At 32.6% G+C, this 21,439-nt stretch overlaps 2 protein-coding genes across 2 annotated transcripts; both read left to right on the top strand.

The window, feature by feature from the left end:
* Nucleotides 1-6,492: 6,492 nt before the first annotated feature.
* Nucleotides 6,493-8,966, top strand: LOC144546228 (protein ACCELERATED CELL DEATH 6-like). The gene is made up of 3 exons (XM_078294772.1): nucleotides 6,493-7,159; nucleotides 7,491-8,026; nucleotides 8,182-8,966. The coding sequence occupies exons 1-3, from the start codon at nucleotides 6,493-6,495 to the stop codon at nucleotides 8,773-8,775; spliced, it is 1,797 nt and encodes a 598-aa protein (XP_078150898.1). The 3' UTR covers nucleotides 8,776-8,966.
* A 10,010-nt stretch (nucleotides 8,967-18,976) lies between these two features.
* LOC144546395 (uncharacterized) lies at nucleotides 18,977-21,131 on the top strand. The gene is made up of 3 exons (XM_078294930.1): nucleotides 18,977-19,259; nucleotides 19,765-20,300; nucleotides 20,469-21,131. Exons 1-3 carry the CDS (start codon nucleotides 18,995-18,997, stop codon nucleotides 21,060-21,062), a joined length of 1,395 nt encoding a protein of 464 aa, XP_078151056.1. The 5' UTR covers nucleotides 18,977-18,994; the 3' UTR covers nucleotides 21,063-21,131.
* Nucleotides 21,132-21,439: the final 308 nt, after the last annotated feature.

Below are 21,439 nucleotides of genomic sequence, written 5' to 3'. Positions count from 1 at the left end.
TTATTTAATCGTGTTCACTTTGCTTATCTGCACCAAGTTATCAATATGTACTAAACAATAATAGGAAATGACTTTAGTTATGTTCCATGTATAATAAGTTTTACCATCTTACAAAAATAAAATTACTTCATAAGTTTTATTAAACTTGTAAAATACGAAAAAAACATTAACTTTATCACATAAGTTCCCATAATTAATTACTTAAATGAACTTTAAAAAAATTGCTATGGAGTTCTCTTATAATAAATATAAAAACTAATGAATACTGCATGTTATATTTACTATTTTGTATTTCAAAGTCATATTAGGTGTTTTCTCTTATTTTTTTTTATTTGATAATAACGTTAATAGTAACAACTTGAAGAGAATTTGTTCTTTTTATCACTATTTGGTCAATTTTACCAATTCAATAGTTTGACTTCTTATGTAAAAAAATTAAACTATTATCAAAATTCAAAAGCAAAATGCCACAACAATACTCTAAAAATAAAAGTCAGACAAAAGTAAGGTCATACCTTTCGGCAAAGGACCGTGTGTTAGCTTTATTTAATTATGTGGATGTATTATTATTATTATTATTATTATTATTATTATTATTATTATTATTATTACTATTATTATTGCTGTGTACTCATTTTATTTACAGAAATTAAGAAAAAAGCATAAGTAATTTTTTATGAAAAAAATTCATATTGCTATGTATAAAATATATTGGTCTCAAAGATTGCTTCAGAGATATTAAATATTTCTTAAATTATTTGGACACAATCCAATCCTGAAAACTTCGTCCATAAGAATAAATAGAGAAGTAAAAGAAAAACTTCTAAGGTTGACATCATCACATTTGAGGAAAGCCATTGATAATAAGTATTTACTCTTCCGTTTAACGAAATCGTCACTCCAAAACTGTAAATTTTAAATTACATTTGTTATTTTATTTTGGATTTACGAATTGTAAATTATTTGTTTTCTTATTACAAAACACATTATGATTTTATTATTTCTATCATTTGGTATCCGAGTCATCGTAAATTCATATAAGATGCAATAATTTTAACGAAATTGATTTTTAGTGATTCGTATAAAAGCCATAAAGATTCAACTTATTTTTATGTATAAATACATAATTTTCATACAAACGTTGTACTGAATCCTATGGATTGATACATGTTATGTTGATTCCATAATTTTGATGCAAATATTGTACTGGATGTTATGTAGAAATGCAAGGTCCATATATGTTGCATTTAATAATTTATGTATGGTCTTATATGAATTCATATATAATGATTGGTCCAACGGAAGTTTAATGTATATTTTTTCATATAAATAATTTAAAATATATAATGTTATTTTTAATACTTGGTTGTTATCGATTTTTGCCAACTTTAAATTGTAACTGACACTTTGTTAAAAAGAATTTTGTGATTTATATCACAATTACGTTTTTATATTTAATAAAGTATGAAGTTCAAATTTACCAATTTTAATTGCCAATATAATTTATTAAGTGAAATTATTATTTTAATAATTCAATTTGTTTCTGTCCAACGGTGATATAAATTGGATTTTATGCAGCAACTATTATGTTATAAATGAAATATTATTTCTGGTGTATTATTTATTTCAGTATAATTATTATTTGTACCTCTATATACAGTTGATTTCATGATATTATGTTATTTGTGTATTTATAGTTGGTAATAGTAAGCATTTCATTTTTTTTCTCAATCTAATACAGCATTGAATAATGTTCATGCTCAAATCTCTAGAATAGTACCATTGAACATAACTAATTTTTCCACTTGAAAACAACAAATGAGATTTGTCTTGATGTTCTGGAAATGGATGAGGCATTACGAATGGACAAACCTACTATTATAGATAAAATATTGATAATGAAAAGATTAATTTTGCAAAATGGGAGCGGTGAAACAACATATCTCTCATGATTATGAAAAGTCTAATTAAAAAATCTGCTATAAGAGGAGGCATTCCTGAGAAGGATGATACAAAATAATATTTCTTCACTACTGAACATGATCTGGCATGTGTTGAAGAGCAAATTAAAAGTATTTCTACGGCTAATGTAAGTGCTCTCATAATAAATATGCTCACTACCAAGTATAACGGGACAAGCGATGTACGTGAACATATCATGATGATGACTTATATGGCCACAAAGTTAAATGTAATGCATATGGCAATTTCTGAAAGTTTTTTAGTTCATTTCATTATGACTTCTCTTCCTGCACAATTTGGTTTTTTCAAGATCAATTATAATATGCAAAAAAAAGTAAACAATGAGCGAATTAATTACCATGTGTGTTGAAGAAGAATAAATATTAAGGCTGAGAATCCTGACTATGCACATATTGTGGTTCAAAGTCCAAAACCGAAGAAAAATAATGAGAATGGTAAAGGTAAAAATAAAGTTGATATTGCTACTGGTATTAACAAGGCAAGTATATATATCTAGTACAAAACCCGTGCCTGCTTCTAAGTGTCACCACTATAAGAAGCGTGGACACATGCATGAGGAAGGACAGTGAAATTTAAAGATTGGCACGCTAAAAAGAGTAATGATTTAAATTTCATAATTTGTGAAAGATTTTTAGTTGATGTTCTCTTAAATACGTAGTGAGTTAACAGTAGTGCCTCTGTGCACATTACGAACTCATTACAGGGATTCTATTATGTGAGGATACTTCAAAGGGGAGAAAGAAAAAGTTGCTAATGGGTTATAGGCTGAAGTCAAGGCTATTGGAACTCTTCGTTTGATTATGAAGACTGGCTTTATTTTTAATTTGCATGATGTAGTATATATTCCTAGTGTTATTAAGAATTTAATTTACATTTTTATACTTGATGCATGTGGATTTATGTTTCAGTTTGAAAATAATGAGATGAGACTCTATCAAAACTCTAAAAAATGTACTAAAAAATGGGAAAGAGAATATAAAAAACTTTTTTGATCTACGAGGTCTTCAACTACGCGAAGTCTTCAATATTTTAATCTGTGCATCAGAACAGGCCACCTTTGTCCAACCTAGTCTATTTAGACTTGTATGGACATAGTTCACAATGAATCAAGTTATATTCTTCAAACAAAACAGTACACTCGCTCTTACATCGGGTGCGTATCCTCTGAGATATCTCAACTTTTGCGTGACCGACGTGTCCGGTGCCTATTCGGGGAAGATGTAGGGGGTCAGTATTATGTGTGCTTTGAGATTCGTGCAGAACGTAGTTAAACGGTTGGGATTTTCCATAAAGTCACGCAAAGTTTGAGATATCTCAGAGGATACGAATTCCTCTTACATCATGTCTATTCTATATTTTATAATGTTTAAGCTTCTTTTCTTTTCTTGTTTTCGGGTTGCGTGTCACATCTATGTTTCTGTCCCAAATCCCTTCAATTGGTCATGTAAGAATGCAAAATTGGTTCAATTGAAATAAGAAAACGAGGTTATTTTGCTCTAGAAGCAACAGACTGACTGGAAATTGGTCATCCCCTTGAGTATACTCCGAAAAATTAGTTCGAATCCGGCCAATTCCGCTACAACTCGGCCGAGTCAAGTCAGCCACTAAAGTCATGCATGTGCCTTCTTATCACGTTCTTAAGTTTAAACTAGAGGTATATATATTTATTTTAAGGACTATAAATCTAATGAATACTGAATGTAGTATATATACTATTGTGTATTTACACCTTGTTTGGATGGAGAGTAGAGAGAGGGAGGGAATGGAAAGGAACAAAAAAAATTCGTTGAATCGTGTTTGGTTAATAAAATTATGTCGGAGGTGAAGGGTACAGGAGGTGAAAGGTTTAACCTTGTATCATTATAATTAATAGAATCGGTTTTCCTCTCAAATTGGAGTGTAAAGGATGGAAAGAAATTTTGTTACAAATATTTTTAGAAAAAATGACACAAATGGCCAACTCTATATTTGACATATATAATTGTTAAACAATATTTTTTTACACAAACCTACAACAGTCACCGAATTTCTCATTAACATTCTGAATTTTAATCAACCAAACAAAAAATAAAATGAAAATGAAAGTTAAATTTATTTTCTCTCATTAATCATCCAAACACGAAGAAATTAAATATGTTAATCTTCCTTTCTATTCAATTCAATTCCCTTCTATTCTTTACCTCTCATTCATTCCTCTACTCTCCATCCAAACATGGTGTTAGAAGAGAGATTAGTTTTGTGGCTACTTGATGTTTTTGACAGGATAGGTTTGGTACGGGTGCTGATATTCACACTGCAAAAAATATTATTAACACAACAAACTTTAAATATTTTAATAAATATACAACTTTACCTCTCAATTTGTTTCTTAATCAAGCAGGCATTTGTTTCTTTTTTTAATTAACAAGTTTCTTAAATATCAACTTCTAAATTTATTATCCTTCATTCATGTTATCTTCTGATTGTATACTATACGGTAAAAAGAAGAAAAAACAAATATTTTAGGATGTTTTTTTTTTTTAATTCAAATTTTAATATTTTAGGATGTTACCCAATCAAATTTTAAAATAATATTTCCAATTGCCACTTATTTTTTTTTTCCTTTTTCTATAGATGTAATTGCTTTCTACTTTTAATTATGTTACTCAATTGATTGAAAATTATGTTGACATGATTTTTTGTTAATTATAAATTATATAATTTAATTAAATTTTAGATAATTTTATCTTTAAATCTAATCATTTCAATTAATAAAATCTACAATTTATTATCAGTTAATTTAAGTATAAGTTTCCTTTTGTTATTGGTAAATTGATTTTCAGCTCCTTAATTGTGAGTTTTAAATTTTAATTATTGTCTTTCGGTTCTTTAGGAATGAAATCCATCTAGAGAGAAATATTTTAATTTTGGAAACAAAATAAATCATAATCATTAAAATAAAGAAAGTGTTGATTGTATAATCAAATAAGGCAAGCTATAGCAATAATAAAAGAGGGACAAAGTTGTCTATACACATAAAAAATTTGAAATTGTTGTGTTAATAAAAAAAATAGTTGTGTTAAAATCAGCATCCGTTTGGTACCGGTACCCGTTAAGGTTTTGTTTTTTTTTTTATAAAATGAAATAGGTGCAGTACTCCACTTTTATTAAAAAAAAAAAAAAATTTGAAGGAAGTGTTGATAAATTCTGGGTTTGGGATTCTCTTCAAGATTTGGATAGAATCAGATATCTATTCCTTTAAAGGTTAGGTAATTTATCCGAATCTGAATCCGAATTTTTTCCAGATATTTCATATTTGACTTTGGATCTGGGAAATTATCCGCTCCGTTTAACTGTATATGGTTGTCAATTGTACTTCAAGATTCGGTTGGAAAGCTCGTACTTTAGAAACATGTAAGTTTTCTCTATTTATTTCTTACACTTTTTTCGGTTTATCAGATTAAATAAAATCACACTAAATCATTTAGTGCATAATTGTGCAAAACGTGACTTCAAACAGTAAATCTAAATTGTTGAAACTGATCTACATTTACGTGCAAAATTTATAAAAAAGAGGAAGTATTCAAGTTAATTTAAATGCATTCATTTTTTATCATATTTTGACCGCCTTATTATACAGTAAAATAAATTGAAACTTTAAAAAATTTATATGTAAATACATCACTTATGAAATAGACCGGCTTCAATGTTTAAAATTTATCATTTGAAGTTAATTATATTTTTGACTGAAGTGATTAAGAAAATGATTTTCACGCAAGGATAAATTTAATATTACTGGATTTTGAAAAGGGAAAAAGTTCTTTCGCGTGGGAAGATGAAGTCTCATTTAACTAGATTTTGAAAGGGGCAAAATTATCAATTTAACTATTAATCATTATTAATTTATATTTTTTAGTGAATAAATTGAGAAACGATAAATTTATAAGATAGTTATATTTAGATTATTATATATGATGGGTATATATCTAAATTTCTCTTCACTTTATTATTACTATTAACAATGTTTTTAATTGATTTAATTCTGTTGGGGTTGTATAAAACACATGGTGGGCCCACATTATTTCACATCATAGGGTACAGATCTGAATTATGTTGGGGGGTATATAACACATGCTGGACCCAAGTCAAGTCTACTGGATCCGAATCCATGAATTATGTTGGGGCCTTGGGGGTGTATAGAACCTATGGTGAACCCAAGTCAAGTCTTCTGGATCTGAATCTATGAATTATGTTGGGGGATGTATATAAGACATGGTGGGCTCATGAGATCAATAGCACATTAATATGGTAGGTTAATTACATACTAGGGATTAAATAAGAAGCAGTGTGGATGGACCCACGTGACTAATACCACATTAATATGGTAGGTGAAAGACGTACAAGGGATTAAGTAATTAAGGAGCAATGAAGACGGAACCTCTGCAAGCAAACATTAATCTATATTAACACCATTTTATCTTCTCAAGATCAATACACAGATTAAGGCGACTACTAAACAAGCAAGAAAGCATGAGCAATTCAGCTAGCTTAGCTTCCTCTTCGTCCAGTCCATCTGTTATCCCAGTGGACCCTCAACTACGAGAGTTCTTCAAGGCATGCAGAAAAGGTGATTTCAGCAACTGCATCAACTTGATTGTTGCTGACCCTAATATCCTTCTCTCTACCAACCCTCATATGAACAACTGCCTTCACATTGCCGCCATCCTCGGCCATCATGACTTTGCAAATCAAGTCTTGTCCAGCGACACTTCCAGAGTTCCTTACCTCCTCAACGGAACCAACGCTGATGGTGAGACCCCGCTGATGGTTGCTCTGATGGCGCCTAACCTATCGATGGCTTCTGCAATCATCACTGCTGCATCACGGTATATGCAGCATGATGATTTGGAAGAAGGGAAGTCGTTGAGCCGCATGCTCCTGAAGGTTGATAGGCGCAATGAAAATGTGTTGCATCATGCCATGAGGAATGGCTTTGAAAATTTGGCATTGCGGGTCTTGGAGATAGAGCCACGATTGTCCATGCAAGCTACAAACACAGGTGAGTCACCCATGTATATGGCGGTCCGGAGAGGATATTCTAACATTGTAGAGCGATTGCTACAAATCCCATTGTCGATCGATTCAGGCCCAGGAGACGAATCAGCTCTGCATGTTGCTGTGGAATCTGGAAACACAGGTTCATTACTTGTTAGCCCAATTCTTTGCATGTTATTTTTTCATACTAATTGATTAGAGATTTTGTATGCAATTGTACAAACAACTGTAGTTAAGTCCTTAATTATGTACTTCCGTTGAGAAAAGTATTATTTGCTGCCTGATTAATTTGACTCGAAATATTTGTTCAAATTATCTGAAGTTAAGAACTCATTTAGTTTTGTCAAATTAAGAACTCCCACGCCAACTCTACACGCAATGAAACTGGTGGAATATTTCCACTTTTACCAAAAAAAAAAAAAAAAAACTGATCTTGGTAAATGTTGTAACTTTATCGTGACATGTATTGTTAGGTATAGTTAAGCAACTGTTGGAAAGAAGGCCCCATCTAGCATGGCGTAAAACCAAATATCAAAAGAATCCTGCCGAGAGAGCTGTACTTGACAACAATCTTGATCTGGTCAAGATATTCTTAGAATTTAATGATAATTTCGCATATATGAAGAACGAACGAACAGGAAATAGTCTATTTATTATGGCAATGGAAAAAGGCCATCTATCAATTGCAAAAGAGATCTTGAACACCTGCCCTGATTCTGTTTATATTCCCGACAAATTTGGGAGAAATGCACTCCATGAGGCCATTTATTTTGAGAAACCGGATATTGTAGACTACATACTCAGAACACCCCAGCTTCATAGGCTTATGAACCAAGCCGACAACAATGGCAATCTTCCCCTACATCAAGCTGCTAGAATGTGTGACCCGAAGTTGCTTCGTTCATTAATAACCCATACAGGACAAGATTATACTGCCAGAAATGTTGAAGGGGATCATGCAGTCAAAATTGTCTATGGACAGAAATCGTTATGGAACACATTAAAATGGGTAAGTAATTAATTTTCATTGCTCTTACACACACATAAAATATATTATTAAGTTTATACATTTCATTAATTCCAATCATGATAATGCTCGTGTTTTATTTTATACAAGGTCAAGAATAATCATGCATATATATATATTTTTTTTCTGTTACACAGAATGAGTCGTTTACATTATTGTTAAATGTAATTCCCTCCGGATGGAGATACACAGTAAGAGATCATGTAAAAAAGGCCAATAAGATGCAAGCAATTAAGGAGGTCAAATCACTTACAGAAAAGTACACTTCAAACACCTCTCTGGTCGCTGCCCTCATCGCTACTATCACTTTTGCTGCAGCTTTTACCTTGCCGGGAGGATTCAGTTCTGATTCCGCCAATGCTGGACTACCCATTTTTGCAAGGAAAGCAATATTCCAGGTGTTCCTCATCTCTGACACCATAGCCATGTGTTCTTCCCTCACTGTTGCATTTCTCTGCATTTCGAATACATGGGAGGACTTGGATTTCCTGCTCAATTACAGAAAAACAACCAAGGTGCTCATGTGGTCAGCCTATGGGGCTACTGCACTTGCGTTTGGTTCCGGTTTGTTCACAGTCATAGCACCTAACAACTTGTGGCTTGCAATTCTCATTTTGGTACTGTCCACCATTCTTCCACTCCTTTCCAAGATCATCGGCGAATGGCCTCTATTAATGGTTCGCTACAGGCTTCGTGGTACTTTTATAAAAGACCTCGTTCCAAATATTTGAACACGTGCAAAATCAAATCCTAACTCATGGTAGAGATTTGGATCGTTATTTAAAAAATTTGAGAGCCTTCGTTGTATGATGACTCTGAAGAAAAAAATCAAATGTATAATGTTATGTTATTATCGAAATTGCTTTTGGACCATTGGGCTAGTTATGCATTCTTATATATGATATGTAATTTAAATTTTTTATGAGAGAGAAGTTAAAAAGTTCAGTATGCTGTGTCTCTCCTCCCTTTAGCTCTTCTCCCTCTTCTCAAAAACTCTAACAAACTTGTATCTGCAAAAAAGAAATAGAAGAAGAAAAACAAAATAAAAAGAACAAACATAAAATAATTAGTTGCTGCATGTCATTGCTTTTGTTTGGTTCTTCTTCATATTTACATAGCTATTGCCTTGAACTAGAAGTCTCAAAAAGCCTGCAAAATATAAAACAATATATTGTGGGCTCCACCAATGAAAACAATATATTATTATTTCGTGCAAAGATGCCTAATATTTGAATGCTCAAATTGTTATCATCTTTTGTTTGAAATTAATGATTTTTCATTTTCATGTAGTCATGTAGACCAAACAAAATGCACATGCAGTCGTCATGGGTTGATTAATTAATAGCTAGTTATACAATTTTCAAAGGATTTATTTCATGAATGAAATTTGTACTATGCGTCAATCGATCCGACGACAATCATAAAAAAGCATACGTAGTTAATAGAGAAAATTACAAGGACTAGATTTTTAAGAGGGCTTAAATGGGCCGATACAGCTTCCTAATTTATTAGGCCCGTTCCGTACTGATAAACAATTTTAATATATAACTGTGATATCTTGCGCTGTAAATATTGGTTCCCTACCGATAATATTTTTTATCGGTAGAAAATACAAAGAAAGAAAAGAGAATAATGGTGTTTTATTTGCATATATGTAGACCAAACAAAATGCACAGTCATGGGATTCATGCATAGTGTTTTCGTTTTATTATTTTAACATTTTCAATAAAAATTTCTTTACATGATTGATATATATAGGTGGGATATTTTCTTGTTGATTGATTAATGTTAGTTATACAATTTTCGAGGCATTTTTTCGTCAATGAAATTTGTACTATCCTTCAAATCTGACCATCTTAGAAAAAAACATATGTACTTAATAGAGAAAATTACAAAGTCCCTTTTTATATTAAAAAAATGTCACACCCCGGAACTAGGGGTCGTGCAGTTACGCCGTGAATATATAGATGACTATACATTCACAAGGCAATTACGGTGTAAACCTAACATAATATCGGTTTACAACATCACCACTTCTCATTTAATTCAATTTAAAATCATGTTTATACAAATACATTTATAGATGATGATAATATACTCAATAGTATATATAAGTTCGTGCAATAACTATATAATTGAAAGATTAAACAATCCCAAATCAATTCCCATTTTATACCATTTCTTTTCCCCGATTTCAACTCGATCGATCCCCATATTTCCAAATCAATATAAACCATTCCCATTAACATTTTATACACAGTTTAAAACATAAAAAAATTTCATATTAAATCACAGTAAACGTTTAATATACAATTAGGTTTACAAAACCACTCGACACGGTCCGATAACATGGTTATACACAAATACCATACCAAAACCCTATCGACATCAAAATGGACTCAATGTGAGGCATACCCTATCGCTATGCGGCTTAAACCTCACTGGTCGAGCACTCGAATCCCTTCTATTCGCGTTTACCTGCAAACACATACAAAAGAATAAAGTTCCCCGAGGGGATAGGGGGTGAGAAAACTTGTCAACCGTTTTCTCAGTGCGGAATTTAGTCAGGGCTACTGGATTTGTAAGAAATCCATTACCGGAACTAAATAAACCCGCAACGAGTTTCAATTCAACAATTCGATAAAAGAAATGCATATGCAACATATATAGAAGCAATTGAAATCCAACTCATATCACAATCAAATGAAATCGAAGAATTCATGGAATGGTTTGGTATAACATATACAATTGCTAAGTCCGGTTACAATTGATAGATATCGACTATCCATCTCATTTGGCTTAACATTTCTCTGGTCTGGTTTATAGTCAAACATTCATATCAATTCGTCAATTTCCAATTTAGGATTGCATATCTCCCGATCATGCAACGGGTTGTCACTCTTCCAAAGAGAGACCAATAACAATCAATTATCCACAGTTTCAATCCTCCTGCTATACTCTACCTTTTTGGTATCAGTTAACCTAGCTCTGCCTTTCTCCTTGGTTACCGATACCCTCCACAATTAGGGTTATTCACCGTATGCGCATATGGGCCCTGAGACAAAGTCTAGTAGCTAGCTAGACATCGTCCCTACAATTCACTCATTTCATTCACAATTAACTTATCCTCTGCCCTCTTCACATTTCAGTACTGTGGTTCCATTCAATTATCAAAACGATAGAACAATCAATCGAATAACAATACCAACATGCTAGATCAACAATATCATATCAATTCAATTATATCATTACTTATTTTCATGCAATGCTGCAAATAATGCTAACAATAGAGATCCAACATGAGGTCACGCACAATAAGTCAATTAACAATTCAATCGGTATATATATAAGCACATATATATATATATATATATACATGTACCGTTATTTAATTCTAAGTAATAGAATCCAAAACAGATCCCGTGAACCCCCGCACCTGATTATGAAGAGCGTATCTCGCACTTATGGTTCGGACGTCTCGAAAGATCCCGCAAAATCTTGCTCAACCAAGCCTACACCTATATTAACATATATACTTTCCTTAACATAATCCATATAACTTTGTATCCACCTTCTTGGTGTTAAAAATAGAGAGCGCTATTGGAGAAAGAGTAAACAAGAACACAAAATAAATGAAAAACAGAATTATAGACAGCAGCCCTAAATTCTGACCCTTGGTTACTAAAACTGCAATAACTTTTTATAGGAAACTCCAAACAACTTGAAACTTGAACCACTAGAAACTAGACTCCGAGACGCATCAAATAGACTGTTCATTAGTCCAGAATGATTTAGAATTGCCCATTCAAATTAGCTTCTTAATCAGCCTAAAAATCTGCCCACTGTGCAGTCACAAATTTAATGGTAAATCAAGTTTATTCATCAACACTTGCTATTTTGATTCAATACGTTGGACATCATAGAATATGCAAAGTTGATTTTTTTGGATTCCAATTGAACAACAACATACACCAAAGAGGGAACAAATAAAAGAGACCTATTTAATAGCCTTCCGATTTAAAATTTCTTTTTATTTAATATGAAGACTTTCCTAATCAGTATAGAGACTTTCTCAATCAGTATCATCTATTTTGGAATAAATAATCAAGCCTTTCTCAATAAATATTAAGCCTTTCGGAGACAATATTAACACTTCCTCAAAAATATTATGCCTTTGTTTAATTATCACCATACACAGTAAATATTAAGCCTTTCGGAGACAATATTAGCACTTCATCAAAAATATTATGACTTTGTTTAGTTATCACCATACACAATAAATATTAAGCCTTTCGGAGACAATATTAGCACTTCATCAAAAATATTATGACTTTGTTTAATTATCACCATACACAAAAGAGGGAACAAAGAAAAGAGATCAACACCAAATTGATTTCAGATTTTAAGAGAGTGAGAGAAGAACTTACCAATCAACACCTTTGTTTGTTGGATTAGACTAGGCAAATCAAAATATTTCTCTAATTTTCGGATTTGAACCAAACCCTAGATAGAAAATCAAGATTAAGATAGAATTGAGAAGAGAATCACTAAATTAACAACCTAGAAGCATAATGGAGATAGATTACTCATCATTTATACAAACATTTCATATTTGAGCAAAACCCTAGCAATGGAGATAAAATTCAGATTTTTGATGAGAGAGGAGAGAAAAGGAGTACCAATGGAGAAGCTAGATGGCCACTAGAGAGAGATTCTCAACAATTTCCATTCTTTTCTTCAATTTCTCAAGGTTTCTTGGTGGATTTTTAAGAGAGAAGAGATGATCTCTCCTTCTCTTTCTTTTGGCAGCAAACACACAAGGGAGCAACGAAGGGAGAAAGGGAGTTGAATTATTTACATGCATTTTGGACATTTTTCAAAATAGACCCTCCAATTTGTTCCATATTCAATAAAAGGTGAAATTTGTATATTTTCAATACTTCCCTCTACACATATATATCTCCATATCTATTCAATTCAATTTGACAATTAAATATTAATTCAATTTTAATATTTTTAAAATTTCACGGTGTTACAAAAAAAGAGTCTAAAAGCTCATTGCATTTTTGAAACAATTAATTACAGGTACCAGTTGGCAAGCAGGAGACTCAGATGCTTTCTAACAAAGTTATATAAAAATTACAAAGGCTAAACTTCTGGAATAGGCTTAAATGGGCCTAAACAGCTTCCTAATTTATTAGGCCCACTCCGTTCCGATAAAGCAATTTTAATATCTAACAGTGATATCTTACATTATTTTATTTTATTTTTAGAACAGATATCTTGTGTTATAAAGATTAGTTGCATGGAAAAAAAATTATTGGTAGAAATATCAAAAAAGAAGAGAGAAATAGAAAGAGTACAGCTGATTTTTTATAATTAGAAAGATCGGTATATAGATTCTACCTATCCAAAGTATCATTTTGCTATTGATTTTTTATTAGTGTAAGGTTTAAGTATTTATATGATATGTGTACAATAGCGACTTTGATGAAAATAGAACACATTTTAGTTACCGTAGTTTTTCAGTTCAAATTTTAGTTATGCTGTCTATTAAGAATTTGAGGGTTATTTTAGTAGTTATGATATTTAAAATAACTATCAAGTTAATCATTATGTGAAATGGCATTTCCAACAATTAATACTGCTAATAACATAACTCTTTTTTTAAATCTCGCTGCAATATAAACTGTGAACCCTCATATATATTGCATTCAACTTACAATTGAAAAATCAAATATAATTTTTTTTTCCTTGATTTGTCTTCTTACCATATAATCTGTCATGATATTTCTGCAAAATTGCATCTTTGCATGGGAATATGAGAACAGAATGAGAAAGCTTCACCTTACCTAGCTATTGCCTTCAACTAGAAATCTCCAAAAGCGTGCAAAATATAAATCAAGGCCCAATATGACAACAATTTTGGGTTCCACCAATGAAAAGAAACTCAGACGAGGTGTGGAGGCCGAACTATGTTATTACTATTTGGTACAACAACATAAAAGGTGAAGATCAACTCGTCATGATATCTTCACCAAATTTTTGGGTCGAAGTCCATTTGTGAAAATTACAAGCAATCTAGGATTGTACGATATATACATTCCTAGCTTGAGAGATAGAGTTAAAATATGAAATAGAATTCAAATTATAATGGTTAGTTTATTTAATACTATAGGAAAGTGTCTTATAGGAAATAGTTTACTGTAGGAAATAGTGGTTTGTAATTAATAGCAATATAGAATAATGCATTTCAATGGCTAGCTAGTTTTTTGAATGTCTTGTAATTATAAATAGAGACTCATGTAAAGCTGAAAATAAGATTACAATATAATTTGTTTTCTTAATCTCTCTTCTATTTTGTCTTACAAAAAATAACAACCACAGATTGCCACTGCCTTGTAGTTTATGAGGGCAGAATTGCATAAAATTCAGAAATTAAAAAAATATGCTAAATTTTGTGAAGATTTTTTTTTATGTAGGTAACTTGTGGGTAATCTTTTTTGTGCAGAAATCAGAAAGCTCTTTTTAAGTTTTGGAAATTTACGTAGGTAACTTGTGGGCTGGGTAAAAATAAAGTTAATACTGCTACTGGTATTAACAATGCAAGTATATCTAGTACAAAACCCGTGCCTGCTTCTAAGTGTCACCACTATAAGAAGCGTGGACACATGCATGAGGAAGGACAGTGAAATTTAAAGATTGGCACGCTAAAAAGAGTAATGATTTAAATTTCATAATTTGTGAAAGATTTTTAGTTCATGTTCTCTTAAATACGTAGTGGGTTAACAGTAGTGCCTCTGTGCACATTATGAACTCATTACAGGGATTCTATTTATGTTTCAGTTTGAAAATAATGAGATGAGACTATCAAAACTCTAAAAAATGTACTAAAAAATGGAAAGAGAATATTAAAAAAAAAAATTATCTACGAGGTCTTCAACTACGCGAAGTCTTCAATATTTTAATCTGTGCATCAGAACAGGTCACCTTTGTCTAACCTTGTCTATTTAAACTTGTATGGACACAGTTCACAATGAATCAAGTTATATTCTTCAAACAAAACAGTACACTCGCTCGTACATCATGTCTATTCTATATTTTATAATGTTTAAACTTCTTTTTTCTTGTTTTCGAGTTGCATGTCACATCTATGTTTCTGTCCCAAATCCCTTCAATTGGTCATGTAAGAATGCAAAATTGGTTCAATTGAATTAAGAAAACGAGGTTATTTTGCTCTAGAAGCAACAGACTGAGTGGAAATTGGTCATATCCCCTTGAGTCTACTCCGAAAAAATTAGTTCGCATCCGGCCAATTCCGCTACTACTCGGCCGAGTCAAGTCAGCCACTAAAGTCATGCATGTACCTTCTTATCACGTTCTTAAGTTTAAACTAGAGGCATATATATTTATTTTAAGGACTATAAATCTAATGAATACTGAATGTAGTATATACTATTGTGTATTTAGAAGAGAAATTAGAGAAAAGTTATTTACACAAAGAAGAGAAATTAGTTGTTTCTTAAATTTTTTAAATTGGTAATAATGTTAAGAGGAGGGTTCCAATACCTCATTATATCTCATATTGTATATCTTCGTTTTCAAAGGCAAAATTGTTGATCCAATCTGCTCAATATGATATTTATACTAAAATATGACTGGGGATGAAATTTTAGAATATTTGGAAAAAAAAATTACTATTTTTAAATAGGCACAAAATCACTAATTTTCGACCGTTTAAAAAATAGTGATTTTCTATCCATCTTAAAAAATAGTAAAAGAATTCCAAAAATTATAAAATTTTATCTCCAATCATATTTTAGTTTGGATATCATGTTGAACGGTTCGGATCGATAATTTAAACTTTGAAAATGAAAATATAAGATATGAGCTATGATGAGATATGAAAAACATGAGGCATTGGAACCCTCCTCGTTAATGTATAGCAACAACTTGTTTACTTCCCCAAGCACTATACGATATTATATTTTTTATTTCAAATTTAAAAATATACAAATCTTCAGTGGATATACAAACTGGAAATTAAATCTTATGATTATGTTAGGTGCAAATATGCAATTGAAAGCTTGGTTGTTGTATATATAGTTCGGTGTCGACGGTGTGCTATATGTTCACGGTGAACTAAATTTTGAAATCCATTTTAAGAAATGAGAACTCTGTCAGTCTTTATCGAAGCAACAAAGCAATCACATGGAGGAAATAATTATAGTATATATAAAGGTAGATCTGAGGTGCATTCATTTAATTTTGATTAATTAATTCAGTAACTCTGTTGCTCAACTGCTCTGTATATATAATTTTCGGAAGAAACCAAGAATTGATCACATGGAGGGCCCAACTCAATTAATGGAAGATCTCGAGATCTACGCACTTTATCTGTTTAATTAATCAAGGGCATTAATTAAATAGTCGAGCTCAGATCACACATATCTGTACCAAGCTGTTAATGTGTACTGAACAAAAATAGGAAATGACTAACAAATTAACAGAGTTGTTGTGTGAGGAAATAACCTTCGGTTTCTTAAGAATTAACCTATAGTTGTATCTCTTCTTTGTTGTATGGACACGGGTAAGGGCATCGTATTGGATACGATATGGATACAAAGATACAGTAATTTTCAAAATCTAAAATACAATATGCTTATCATATATATTATTTTTATTATTTTAATTATATTATTAATTCAACACTTGTATTACACGGCAGTTTAAAAATTGATTGAACACATGTATTATTACAAATATAGCAGAAAAACAAATGCATAATTACACAATCATTCACTGAACTGTCATGAACTTACAACAAATTTAACTTGTCAATTAATTTAAAACTTGAAAGATGGACATATATATCACAGTCCATAACATCCATTATAAATTCAAATCAAATACACTATTCTAAAATTTAAGTCCATAAAATTGAAGTCATACTTCATAACAAATTAAACTAACTAAAAGATCCTCCACATGTATTAAAATAATCATGATGTATCTGAGACGTATTTGAGACGTATCAGACACCGTATCGACAAGTCAAATATATATTAAAATAATCCCATATGCTACTTAGCGTATCAGATACGTATTGGGAGCGTATCAAACACGTACCTACCCGATATTGGTACAAACTATATATGAAGTATCAGGGTAACACAGGTCTATTAAATCTTGCAAAAGGGTTGGTATTGTGAAAGCAAGAATCATTAACTTTGTCAGGCCTTATTTTATTTTTTTTAAAATAATAATAATCCACAAATGTATCATGCATTATGCTTTGAGAAGATTATGGCTTTGTCTCGTCTTATTAAGTTATACACATTTTTATTATGTACTTAAGTTCAAACTAGAGTAATATTTACTAGAAGGAACTTTAAAAAAAAAAAAATAGGGAAATCGTGTTCACTCTTAGTAAATATAAATCTAATGAATATTTAAGAAAAATGCCACAACAAGACTCCAAAATTCAGACAAAGTGAAATCTTATCTTTTAGAGAAGCCATGAGGTACTAGTTATAATCCACTATTCGAATTTAAGCTTCCTGTTAATAAAAACAAATAGTTGCATCAGCAAATTAAGCAGATCTCATTTATATGAGCCTTTCATTTTTTTTTTTTTAAGGTCAACTGGCAAGAAGCCAGCCAACAATATATTGATAAAAAAGAATTATTTACAGTTCCAAATGGAATTATATAGAATTAACTCAACACTTAACTAGTAAATAAAACACTAATAAAAACTGCAAAAGAGCGGGCTTGATCATAAGTGCCCATTCTCTTTCTGACTAAAAAACTAAATTAACTCATTTTTTGAAGAAAGAGACTAATAAAAACTGCAAAAGAGCCATTCATTTTTTGAAGATTAATTAACTAAAAAACTAAATTAACTCATCTGACTACAAGTATACCTTTAAATCGAAGATCTCAAATCTAGATGTGGTATAAGCATTTAGGGCATCCATCTTCTGAGTATTCGAAAAGACTTTATCCAAGTCTATTTTTTTTTTCTTTACTTTCTTCTTGTTTAGAAAGGTGTCCTCTTTTAATTACGAAATAAGGATAACTAATCATATACAACATAAATAAAATATTATTTTCCTTAATTAATGATAATCTTCTGTTTGTAAGTTGTGTACAGCTAGCTAACATGTGAGAACGTGCGACAAGTTTCTTAACTTGCTAGATATATAAATCCATTTTATCTTCTCAAGATCAATACACAAATTAAGGCTACCAACAAAGTAAGCAAGAAACCATGAGCAATTTATCTCTCTCAACTTCCTCTTCAGCTAGCTCAGCTTCCCCTTCCAGCCCACCTGCTATCCCAATGGACACACAACTACCACAAAGCATGAGCAATTCATCTCTATCAACTTCCTCTTCAGCTAGCTTAGCTTCCCCTTCCAGCTCACCTGTTATCCCAATGGACAGTCAACTACCACAAGGCATGAGCAATTCATCTCGATCAACTTCCTCTTCAGCTAGCTTAGCTTCCCCTTCCAGCCCACTTATTATCCCAATGGACACTCAACTACCACAAAGCATAAGCAATTCATCTCTATCAACTTCCTCTTCATCTCTATCAGCTTCCCCTTCCAACCCACCTTTTATCCCAATGGACCAACAACAACGACGAGAGTTCTTCAAGGTATGTGTAAAAGGTGATTTCAGCCACTGCTCTGTACCAACCGTCACATGAACAACTGCCTTCACATTGCTGCCATGCTCGGCCATCATGACTTTGCAAATCAAGTCTTGTCCAGCGACACTTCCAGAGTCCATTACCTCCTCAACGGAACCAACGCTGATGGTGAGACCCCGCTGATGGCCGCTCTGATGGCACCTAACCGTTTGATGGCTTCTGCAATTATTACTGCTGCATTACACTATATGCAGCAAGATGATTTGGAAGAAGGGAGGTTGTTGAGCCGCATGCTTTTGAAGATCAATAGGCGCAAAGAAAATGTTCTGCATCTTGCCATTAAGAATGACTTTGAAAATTTGGCATTCCAGCTCTTGGATATAGAGCCACGACTGTCCGTGCAAATAACCAACGCAGGGGAGTCACCCATGTTTATGGCGGTCCGGAGAGGATATACTAACATTGTAGATCGATTGCTACAAATCCCGTTTTCCACGGATTTTGGCCCACAAGATATATCAGCTCTGTATGTTGCTGTGCTATCCGGATACACAGGTTCATTACTTATAAGCCCAAACCTTTGCATGTTATTTTTCATACTTATTGATTAGAGATTTTTTATACAACTGTAGTTAAGTCCTTATGTACTTCCGTTGAGAAAAGTAATATTTTGCAGCCTGATTAATTTCACTCGAAATATTCATTCAAATTATCTGAAGTCCAACCATAAACTCAAAAGTACTCATTTCGTTTTGTGAAACTAAGAACTCTATGAAGCACAAAAGCAACCCCACTAGTAACTGTACCTCCCAACTACCACACCAACTCTATATGTGCCGCTGTTGCCTATACCTGAAAGTCTGAAATCCACATCCCCCAGTTGTCTCATGTCGTTTCCCAGCCTATGCTCAAGCCTTGGAGCGAGCTGCTATTGCCATCACTCCAGAAACTCTTGGAGCGACTATCGTTGCTCAATCCTTGCACACATTTGAACCACTTACTTATAGATTTTAGGTGGTCTTGGTAAATGTTGTAATTTTATCGTGACATGTACTGTTAGGTATAGCTAAGCAACTGTTGGAAAGACGTCCCCAACTAGCATACCAGAAGGACAAACGTGGATACACTCCGTTCGAGAGAGCTATAGTTGACAACAATCTCGATCTAGTGAAGATATTCTTAGAATTTAATGATAATTTCACATATATGAGGCATGCAAAACTAGGATCTACTCCATTTATTATAGCAGCGCAAATGGGCCATCTGTCAATTGCAAAAGAGATCCTGAACACTTGCCCAGATTCTGTATATATTACCAGCATATCTGGGGAAAATGCACTCCATCACGCTATTCAAAATGAGAAACTGGATATTATCAACTACATAGTAAGAACACCCCAACTTCATAGGTTTATTAACCAAGCTGACTACAAAGGCCAGCTTCCCTTGCATTTGGCTGCTAGCAAGTGCAACCCAAAGATCCTTCGTTCTTTACTAACCCATGCAGAACAGGATTGCACTGCTTTTAATTTTCTCGGGGATAATGCAGTTACCAGAGCCCACGCACAGAAAGCCTTATGGAAGACTTTGAAATGGGTATTACAAGTTAATTCATTTTCATTGCTCTTACACGCGACACTTAAATTTAGTATTAAAATTTGTACATGTCCTTAATTCTAATGATCATGATGTAACTAGTGTTTTTTTATATAAGCACAAGAAAAATCATGCATAATTTTTTTTTTTTTTTTTTTGCTGTCACAGAATGAGTCGTTCACATTATTGTCAAATGTAATTCCATCACCATGGAAATACGCAGCAGAAGTTTACGTAAAACAGACAATCAAGAATCAAGGAATTCAGGAGGTGAAGTCACTCACAACAAAGTACACGCAAAACACATCTCTGGTCGCTGCCCTCCTCGCTACCATCACTTTTGCTGCGGCTTTTACATTGCCAGGAGGATTCAGTTCTGATCCCGCCGATGCCGGCCTACCCATTTTTTCAAGGAAAGTTGCTTTTCAGGTGTTCCTCATCTCTGACACCATAGCCATGTGTTCTTCCCTTTCTGTCGCATTTCTCTGTATTTTGGGGACATGGGAGGACTTGGATTTCCTGGTCAATTACAGAAAAACAACAAGGGCTCTCATGTGGTGTGCTTACGTGGCTACTGCACTTGCGTTTGGTACCGGTTTGTTCACGGTGATTGCGCAAAACAACTTGTGGCTTGCAATTCTCATACTGGTACTATGCACCATCCTTCCACTCCTCTCCAAGATCATTGGTGAATGGCCCTTATTTTTAGTGCGCTACAGGCTTGGTGGTCTTTTCGAAAGAGAACTCGTTCCAAATATTTAAAAAAGTGCAAAATGCTGGGAACCTTTTTTTTTTTTTAATCGCATCTTTGAACTTTGTATTCCATTGCTATGGTTTGAATTTGAATGTAGTAATTATTTTTCCTGACAAATGTTGGTATAATATTTCAATTTGAAATGGCTTTTCCAATAATACTGCTATTTACATAGCGCTTATTTGGAATCTCGCTAGCTACAATATTGCGAACCGCCATAATTTAAAAGTTGTATTAAATATTGTACCTTAGCTAGTTACACTTGAAAAATTAATTGACAACTATTACCAAGGTTGCAACTGATTATGTGGATTGGTTGAGGCATAAACATGTTTGCTGATTTCTCTCAACAAATTGTTTAGATAAGTCATAAAATGGCTCCACT

The sequence above is a fragment of the Carex rostrata genome, chromosome 29 (assembly GCF_964058835.1).
Source record: "Carex rostrata chromosome 29, lpCarRost1.2, whole genome shotgun sequence".
NCBI lineage: Eukaryota > Viridiplantae > Streptophyta > Magnoliopsida > Poales > Cyperaceae > Carex > Carex rostrata.
The sequence above is the reverse complement of the archived record's forward strand: the minus strand, read 5'-3'. Positions and strand labels throughout refer to the sequence as shown.